The sequence below is a fragment of the Octopus bimaculoides genome, chromosome 8 (assembly GCF_001194135.2).
Source record: "Octopus bimaculoides isolate UCB-OBI-ISO-001 chromosome 8, ASM119413v2, whole genome shotgun sequence".
NCBI lineage: Eukaryota > Metazoa > Mollusca > Cephalopoda > Octopoda > Octopodidae > Octopus > Octopus bimaculoides.
In genome coordinates, this window is record NC_068988.1 from 13,059,171 (window position 1) to 13,069,579 (window position 10,409).

A 10,409-nucleotide genomic window follows, 5' to 3' on the forward strand; every position below is an offset into this window, starting at 1 on the left:
ACCAAAATGGGTAACTAGCTAGCTAGCTAGCTACTTTACCAGTAAACTAACCAATTAACTTCTCCTCTATGTCCTACCATATGTAATGAAATATTTTTATAATATATATCTATATACTCACTCCTTGCACCAACTAATTCTTCTCTATCTACTGCTTCTATTTAAACTAATATCAACATCAAAACCTTTTTCTTTTATACAGATAGTATCTTCAACTTACTAAATAACACAGCAAAATGCGACAAGACGCTCTTCTAAAGGTAGTGTCCATTATAAACTTATTCAGAAGTTTACTTTATTATTTTAAATGCTTTCTTCAAGTCTTAAAATTAACCTCATATCTTATACATTTGCTATAATTTTATATTACATTCTCTTCTTTCTAATTAATCTATTTTAGTTGTCTTCTTCTTAAAAAAAAAAAAAAAAAAAAAAAAAAAACAACAACAACCGAAAGACAAAAAAAACAACATTCATAACCAGCTATTATGTACATTATGAAATTTCATCAATACATGGTACTGAGTTGGTAACAAATTTCATTACAGGCAGGTCAACCCCCTCTACAACATTTTTTCTGCTCCCTTTTCTTTACATTGCTTACATCTTTATTTATTTCCACATTTTACTTGAATGTTGTTCAACAAAAAAGAGATTGTTCCTGCTACAGAACAGCTTTGTTTTATAAATCAACACTGAATTACAATTCATGTAAATACTTTCTGCCAAATTAAATGTTTCTGCCCTCTTCTTTTTCCGAGCATCTCTAATCAAGCTGTTACATAAAATATTCTTTATCTTCTATATCTTTCTCCTGCAAGTTCTCTGTTTTCTTTACTGTATTCAGTCATGTCTCTGCTTAAATAATCATGTGAGGAGCATCATGTCATCATTATCATTATTTTAACATCTGGTTTTCTAAGCTGACATGTATATGATATTGTCATTCTCTTTACATTAGTGAGAATGTGTAAGTATATTTCTTTTGTTCTGTTAATTTTTTCTACAGCTGTTTTCCATGCTAGCATGGATTAGGTGAATATATAATTGAGGCATTGTTTGAAAACCAGATGGCCTTCTCGTTGCTAACACTATTTTTACAAGTAAAGGATCTCTTGTTCTATAAGTCTTCAAATGCAGAAAGAAAGTGAAAGATGTTGGGGCATCTTCAGTCAGCTCCAGGCCTGGGGATGTTGTTGCTGGAGCTACCGTTGGTGCTTTTATCATTATGAGGCATGGGTCTGGCAATATCGCTTTGGCTGTTGTCATTGTGGTGGTCATTCCTGGCCATGACATTGGTACTACTGTCGCCAATAGTGATGTAGGTGCCGTCATTGATAATATTGGGAGTGGAGCTGGTAGCCTCGCTTGTGCTGCTGGTGTTGGCATGGTCATTATCTACAGCCATAGTGCTGGTGCTACGGCCCCTGCTTCCATTTCAAACACTACCCATTGCAAGCACGGGACTCCCCATTCTCGAAAGGTCCTTGCAAACTAAAAACAACCCAAGGGCAAATTTCCCTGTTCCCCCTCTTTTGGCCCAGATGTACTGGTCTAAGGGAGATAATCTGTCCTTGTCAACCTGGGGTGTTTAATCTTTGGTACTTACTAACCAACTGACTGGAATGGATTCCTGCCTCCCACAGATGAAGAGTTACATTTCTCTTCAGCTTCAGAGTCTGACAAGCCATCCACGGGGCTAAGTCCTTTGTGTCTGATTACTCTATGACCAGACATAGACTTAACTACAGGTAAATGGAGTGACCAAAGCCTGTGAGTGAACTTGGTAGATTGAAACTGAAAGCAGTCCATCATATGCACGTGGGATTACAATGCAGGGAATTAAGAGGCCAGAAATTAGGGCTGGCAAAGTCATAGAAATTTTATGACAATCTCTTCTGAATCTTTCTGGAGGTATGGTGAGGAGTCAAATCCTGCTGCTACACATGACCTTCCATCAGCAACCTTCTCCAGCCAAGGACTGACCAGTTTCCAGCAGCTTCACATAGCTATCTGAATTGAGCCTAAGGATCTGTTCAAAGATGTAGGGATGAATTCCAGCATGTGGATGCAGTTAGAATGCCTGCTGTCTCCCTTTCTGCTGGCTATGGTTTCATAGCCTCCATTGCAGTTGTCCACATGACACCTTACAGCATTTGTAGGGCATTGAGCAGCAATCATGATGCTGGAATTTTGATACCTGGCACAACTCTTTTCTAATATTCTAAAATCATTTTTATACTCTCCAATGTCTTTCACTTTCACTGACACACCAAAATGTTCCTAAAAAAAGGAGACAATTGTGAAATTTAGCCTGAACACCTCCCTCTCTCTTTCTCTCATATATATGTGTGTGTGTATGTGTACACACACATACAGGTGTATATAATATTTTGAAGACATCAGCAGATCAGATGTGAATATATAAATTACAAAATATCCACACCATTGTCAGACAACTTATTTTCAATAAACAAAGCTGTAATGGTATCACTAATTCTAAACAGATCAGAGAAAAATATTTTAAGTCTAACAGTCTGTGATTGCCTTTCTGGCATTACTCCCATGACTATTTTAAAGACATTTCATATAAAAAAAACTCATTAAATAGTCATACATTATCATTTTTTTTAACGACTGATTCTGTGACAAAGCTTTCACTCAAATTTCAGGATATTAAAATGTCTTTCTAGTTGATCCATAACTATCTAATTTGAATTAACAATTGGTTGTTCGGTGACTTTTGCTCCATGACCTACAATGTCAATCATATTAATTGCTATTATTTAGTAAAATAAATTTTATTTTATTTTATCTCTCAATGTCTAGCGTGTCTATAATTTTTTTTAAAGCAGTTATAGTGCTCTAAAATAATATTTATAATCATCTTCCATACATTATTTTCCATAACTTTTCTGGTTCACACAATCAGGTCACAGTTCTACATAGCTGATGTTGAGATGTGAGGGTAGAGCGAGAAGTGTTGCCTCAGTATGAAAGGACCAGTTCTGAGCATACACCTGTGAAAAATTAAAGAAGGGCTCTTGCCCTGTTGATCAGGCCCGTGGCTTTTGGGAGTTTTACATTGTTTAATTTTAATTGTTATTTATTGTTTACATACTGAAAACCCTTTATCTTGTCTTGTCTTGTCTCATCTTTTATGTTGCTGCATGTCCTTTAATGTTGTTTTATGTAAGCCCTTGTGGCTAATAAAAGAATTATCATCAACATCATAAAGACAGGGCAAATGGCTGTAGTGAAGCAGTGATGCTGGTGGTGTTGCTTAGTGCTTCCCAAACATTTTTTCTGGGACCATTATATGCTTTTCCAAAAATCACGGAGCCCATACCTGTATTGTACAGACAGCCAATACCACCCTAATTTTAGCAAGACATTAAATGAGAAAAATTATTTTAAAGAAAGAATTCATACATACATTTGTCATATTATAAATTTTGTCTCATAACAGCCAATTTATGTTACTGAATGGTTTCATGCTCTAGAGCTTTCAGTTACGGGGAGGTAAATTAGATATGCTAAAGGTAAAAACAGGTTGATAAATTTTGGATGATAACCTATACCAAAGAGAAGAAAAAGGATTAGAGGTAAAAGAAAAAGGGGAAAAAAATGAATGATACTGAATTAAAGATGTCTGTTTACATGACAGACCCCACCACCCAGAGACTAAATTCAGTATTGTACATATTCTTCTATTTCTTTCACCTCTCTTAAATCGTTTCCCTCCCCACCATCTTTAATAAAAGGGTATCATCCAAAATGTCAGATTCTCTGTTTCTTTCTTTGGCCTATCATTATTATTTTCTTTTACTTTATATTATTTTGCTTTCCAGGCACATGCTTTCACCTATTTTATTCCATCTATTATTTGTTTATTTGTCATCTCTTTGTCTCATAATCTTACTTGTGTTATTTTTATCTGTGTATAACCTTATGCCCACACAGAACAAATCACTAGTACTTCACAAATTGACCATAACAACTATATATACGTTCATACATATAATACAGATACATACTCCCACCTGTGTGCATGTATGTGTTAATGTTTGCATTCTACATCTTTGTATGAAACTGTTTAAGCACAACAGTGATATTATGCCAACATACCCTGTTAACAAATTGTGATGTGGTTCTGTGCCTTCGAGGACAAGTAGGATAAAAAAACAAAGTCACTTACTTGGAAGACATATAAGGGCTAGCAACTGAAAGGGCATATAGCATCAAAATAGCCCCTCAGGAATAAATCTTTGTTCAACTCATACTTTCATGGAAAAATTAACATAAAACAAACAAATGAACAAAATGAATGTGTGTGTGTGTGTGTGTGTGTGTGTTTATGTGTGTGTGTATATATATATATATATATATATATATATATATAAGTATATAAATACATACCCCCACCCACATATATGGTGCGCTGTATACAGTTTTGTACAAGACATGTGTAGAGTTTATTCAAGTGTTTATTCAATGTGTTTATAAACAAAGATTGCATATCTGAACCACAGTTTCCTTCAGTTACCCTTTTGGTCTACCATACACATGAATGAACTGAGAAGAAAATAATCTGCTAGTGTTTACAATCAATCAAGAGGTCAGTTAAACTAGGAGCAGGAACTGTAATCCCTGTTTATCTTACATTCTCACACACACTATCTCTCTTTCTCTCTCTCTCTCTATCATATACACATTGGAAATTATATGCTATACTTTGCACGATGTTTCAGTCCAAGCCAGATATTGTCAAGCAAATGAGGAAAAAAGTGATGTATGTTTTTTTGAATATATATGGAAGTGAAGCAATGTTAAAGTTTGATATATGGCAGTTTTGGTCCTTATTTGGGGAGGGAAACTAGCCAGGTTAGAATAAATATAATTTCAATATAAACAAGTATGAGGAAGACATAATAAAAAAGGTCCTAAAAGAAAAACATCAGTATATGAGTCTAAGTTAATGACAAATATTCAAACATGCTTGGGGAAAATCACATTTTCTGGCTGAAGGGAAGTAACTGTTAATTGTTGTTAATAATAATAATGATTATTTCTTCATTTTCCACAAGGGGCTAAACATAGAGGGGACAAACAAGGACAGACAAAGGGATTAAGTCGATTACATCGACCCCAGTGCATAACTGGTACTTATTTAATTGACCCTGAAAGGTAATGTGGGCAGAATAAGGATTAGAAAGTAGAAGAAATAGCAAGGACGAAAAAAATGTATTAATTTGTGGGTTAATGAGGGTAATGCAATGATTGTAATGAGTATTTATAAGAGGTATGGTGCTGTATTGGAAGTGAGGATTTCTTTGAAGAACATAATCATAAAAATCTGTAAACATAATGTATGTTTTATCGTTTATTTGTTTCAGTCACTGGCTACGCTGGGGCACTGCCTTGAAGGGTTTTTGCTTGAACAAATCAACCCAAAATCTGTTTTTCATTTCTTTTTGGTCTAGTGCTAATTCTTATATCTTTATTGCTCACAAGGGGCTAAACATAGAGGGGACAAACAAGGATAGACAAAGGGATTAAGTCAATTACATCAACCCCAGTGCGTAACTGCTACTTAATTTATAGACTCTGAAAGGATGAAAAGCAAAGTCGACTTTGGTGGAATTTGAACTCAGAACGTAACAGCAGACAAAATACCGTTAAGCATTTCGCCCAGGGTGCTAATGTTTCTGCCAGCTCACCACCTTCTAGTGCTAACTCTATCAGTTACTATTGCCAAACCACTAAATTATAAATGTGAACTAACATCAGTTGTCAAGCAATGTGTATGTGTGTGTGTGTGTGTGTGTGACACAGGCAGGCACTAAGACTCACACAAATAGATACACATACATATACAAGACTACCACAGTTTCCATTGGTTATAGTTGAAGAGACTTGCCTGAAAAGCTGTGCAGTGGGCCTGAACCTGAAACCATGTGGGTTGCAAAGCGAGCTTCTTAACCACACAGCCACATCTACACCTATGTGTGGTTATGGTCAATCCACATTACTCTGTAAAGAGCATAGGACCAGTTTCCTGGTTTCTCTGGTGAATATATCCCTCCCTGGATGGGATGCCAGTCCATTGCTGGATTACTCACTTCCACCAGCTGAGTGGACTGGAGCAGCATGAAATGAAGTGTTTTACTCAAGAACACAAAGCATCGTCCAGTCCAGGAATTGAAACCATTATTTTCTGACCATGAGTCCAACATCCTAACCACTAAATGATGCACCTCCACTACACTATGAGTGTTTTAGATATATTAAGTTTATGTTAATTTAGCAGAGTTGGTAAAATATTAGAATATTAAAATGAGTTCAATTCAGATAAAAGTCTGATAAAATAGACTTGAGATGCTAGTTGCACTTAATCAGATAATAAATCTAGTGTTTAAAAGTGAAATGAAATGCTAATGATTTTTTAAGTACTTTTGTGAATTGTTTTTCAGAGTTATTCAAAGGAAATAAAGATTGGAAGATAAGCGACTTAAATTGTTAGGAGTTTCAAAGGTAGCAAGCTGAAAGAATCATAAAAATGTTGGAAAAAATGTTTTGCTGTATTTCTTCTGGTTGTTCACATTCAGGATTCAAATCCTACCAAAGTCAGCTATGCTTTTTATCCCCTGGGAATGAAAAGTATAGTTGTATCAGTCCAGTGGTGGGTTTGATCTCATTGAATAATCTCATTTCCACAAAACTGCAGGCCTTGTTGCCTAACTTAGAAATCATGATTAGGGATTTGAGGAATTTCAGGAAAGTAAAAAACAAAAAAACAAAAACAAAACAAAAGTAAAATAATAGAAATTAAACAAAAGTTTAAGAGAGAAGAAAGAGTAAATTTTATGAATAGAATCAAAGTCAATATCGACATTGGAAAAATGTTCTTAATGGAGAAAATGTCTGCTCGAAAGAATTAAATAATTCAATGAGACAAAAAAGTATTGACACAAACAGCCGAGCAATGAAGAAAGGCTTATCTGCATGTATAGATCCAATGCTCTAATTTAGATCCTCAATCACTACTTCAATTGAACTGCAATATTTCAGGGAGAGTAGTAGTGTTGACTGGTATTTGCCACTTAAATTACTGTATCTACTTGTGTATAAGTCACACCTCTAATTCAGTAGTGAATCTTGGTACAATTTTTTGTTTTTTTTGCCTCATGTATATGTCATACTGCAGTTTTTTTTCCCTCCAGTTAAAATCAAATATAAAACAGTGCGACTTACATGAACAAATTGTTCCAGTGTGGTCGCAGTCTAATGATTGAAACAAATAAAAGATAAAAAGAAATATCAAAGCCTTCATCATCATCATCATCATCATCGTTTAATGTCTGCTTTCCATGCTAGCATGGGTTGGACGATTTGACTGAGGACTGGTGAACCAGATGGCTACACCAGGCTCCAATCTGATTTGGCAGAGTTTCTACAGCTAGATGCCCTTCCTAATGCCAACCACTCCGAGAGTGTAGTGGGTGCTTTTACATGCCATGAAGGCCAGTCAGGCGGTAATGGCAACAGCCACGCTCAAAATGGTGTATTTTACGTGCCACCTGCACAGTCCAGCGGCACTGGCAATGATCTCGCTCGAACGACTTTTCATGTGCCACTGGCACAAGTGCCAGGAAGGCGATGCTGGTGATGATCATGCTTGAACGGTGCTCTTAGCGCTCCACTGGTACTGGTGCCATCACAATTTCAGTAAATATTCTCTGACACTGGAGGACATGTTTAGAGAACTCCCTTTGCCCATATTGAACTAAACTGATGAGTATGAAGTGTGTATATTCAATTATATCAACATATCAATAAGTATACACACTGAGGCTGTGAAGCTCTAATTTGTTTTCTGAGGAAAATCCTATTTTATATCATTGGACAACTACTATCATGCTGCTCCATGTAGAGACAACAGAAACTTGGTTTAAGGGAGGAGCTTGTGGACCATTAGGAAGGTCTTATTTACACATTTGTCTTCTTTCCTATTTGATTGAAGCCAAAGAGCAACTACAGCTGAAAGTATGAGTAAATACATGTACAATTTCATTCAACTAAACAAATTATAAAGCTCTATATAACACGAGTCCCATATAATTTATAAGAAGCATATTCTTATGTAAGAAACCTGTACAGATAACACTCGAAGCCTGCTTTTATGAGGCAGGCATGTCTCTTAATAACACTAGTCAGATATTTCTCTTGTATTTCTAACTTGGGATAGTAATATAACTTTCATTGTAATGAGCTGTGCCATGTAATAGCTTAAATACATAGAATCCTGCATAGAACATTAATTTCCAAGTAACCTTATCGCTAATTAATTCAACATACAGAGCTCACTTGAACATTTGGCTATCATCTTAACATACAATAGAAAACAATCCACTGGAGTAAGTGTATCAATATCAATCAATGATTTAATACTGGTGCAATAGTTCATTAAGAAGCAACTGTGTCTACAGTGAAGCTATCCTGTATGAGAGAAAATATTCACAACAAACTTTGCTTGTGGAAGTATCCAAGCATTTTTATCATGGCATCAAAACTCAACATGACTAAAGAGTCCTCAATATGCCATGTTGTCTTCATTTGGCCAGTTTGCTGTGAGCTAAAGAGGGAATAGAAAGAAGGCAGTGACAGAAGATGAAGTAGGGTGAGAGGGAGAAACAATGAAGAGCATGTTTGGAGAAACAGAATAATTGGAGTGATAGGGTGGTAGAAGAGGAAGAAATGGTAGAGACAGTGCAACAAATAGTAATGAAAGAAAGAAAGCAATCTATCTATATATATATAGAGAGAGAGATGGCAGAAAGTGAAGCATATTTGCTATTAGGTTTAACCGGCATAAAAATGGTGGAGATCAGACCAGTTAGATGATTTCAAGTAGCTGAGTGTCCAGGAAATGGGTCCTGTTATGTTGTAGAAGGATGTAAAGTGTATTGCTTTGATTAGACAATGATCCAGTGAGTACAAAGATGAACGATAGATGGGTTAAGGTTGGGTTTGAAGGTGATATGGTGTCAAAGATCAAAGACAAATAAGCAGAGGTAATAAGTGTGTCTTATTGTTATTTAGCCTTAGACCAGAGAAGCATATCTGTTATTCAAGGTATGTGGTAAGGAGTTTCATTTCCTGGAAATGTAGGCAAGTGTCTCCTACAACAGTCCTGAGCCAATCAAAGCCTTATCAGTAGATTTAGTAGATGGAAACTGGAAACTGAAAGAAGCCAGCTGTGTGTGTATGTGTGTGTGTGTCATCATAATCACTTAATATCTGTTTTCCAAGTTGGCATTGGTTGGATGGTTTGAGAGGAGCTGGCAAGACCAGAAGCTGCACCAAGTTCCATTGTCTGTTTTGGCATGGTTTCTACTGTTGAATGCCATGTCTCCTTGCCCTGATATTGTGTTAGTTCTAAGCAAATGCCATTGTCATGAGAGCAGTGTCCTTCATTTCCAATTTCCTGTCTGGTTATGGGTGAATATCATCTTACTTGGAAACAGGCAAGAATTGGTGAAAGGAAGGGAATCCAGTCATCAAATTCCATTCAACCCATGTGAACATAGAAAAATGGACATTAAAGCAATGATGATGATTCCAGCCATGGCCATTCTATTTAATGTATCCTCCTTTCTTGTAAGATGATAGGATGTGATTTAAGGGAGAGTTGGCTACTTTTTCTAGATGTTAAAGTTAGAAAATGTGTCAAGGGAACAGAGATTCCATCACTGACTAATTTGTGAATCTATCAGGAAGACATCAGAAATGCAGTCTCTGTCGGTGTGTGTATATTCTCTTAGTTTTTGTCTTCTTGGACTCACCCACAATGCAGCATGGCAGTACAAATAAGCTCCCGCTAACATAGCTAAGAGGCCTTATCTATCCAATTGTTATACTAATAATCTGACAATAACTAGGGGCCCATCACTCCCAAACTGGTTATGTAATGTGCTCATTCACCATCTTGAGTATTTCTATCTGTGAGTACGATAGCTGAATAGTTGTTGATTCTATACTGGGCTTGTCTGCCCTCTTGACAGGTTTCTGCCCTGCTGGGTTTCTAATGTCTCTTCTCATTAGGGCTAACCTGATGGAAGTTTAGTTACTGACCACTTGACTATGTAACATGATAGCAAGTATCTACATGTGTGTGTGTGTGTGTGTGTGTGTGTGTGTGTGTGTGTTGAGTTTGAGTATGCACACATATATAGAAATACATATCTTTTCTCTTTTGTTTCAGTCATTAGACTGTGGCCATGCTGGGATACCACCTCAAAGGAATTAGTTGAACAAATTGACCCCAGTACTTGTCTTTTAAACCTGGTACTTATTCTGCAAAGTGAACTTCTTAACCACAAATACATATAATGCAGGTGCATGTATGC

General features: G+C 36.2%; 1 protein-coding gene across 1 annotated transcript in view; it reads left to right on the top strand.

Moving 5' to 3' along the window:
- The first annotated feature begins 221 nt into the window (after nt 1-221).
- The window catches only part of LOC106879196 (ras-related protein Rab-3), a 232,181-nt gene continuing 221,993 nt past the window's right edge, over nt 222-10,409 (top strand). Inside the window, exon 1 of the mRNA XM_052969942.1 lies at nt 222-260. Within this exon, the coding sequence (XP_052825902.1) occupies nt 237-260 (24 nt within the window). The 5' untranslated portion in view covers nt 222-236. The remainder of the gene's footprint in view (nt 261-10,409) is intronic.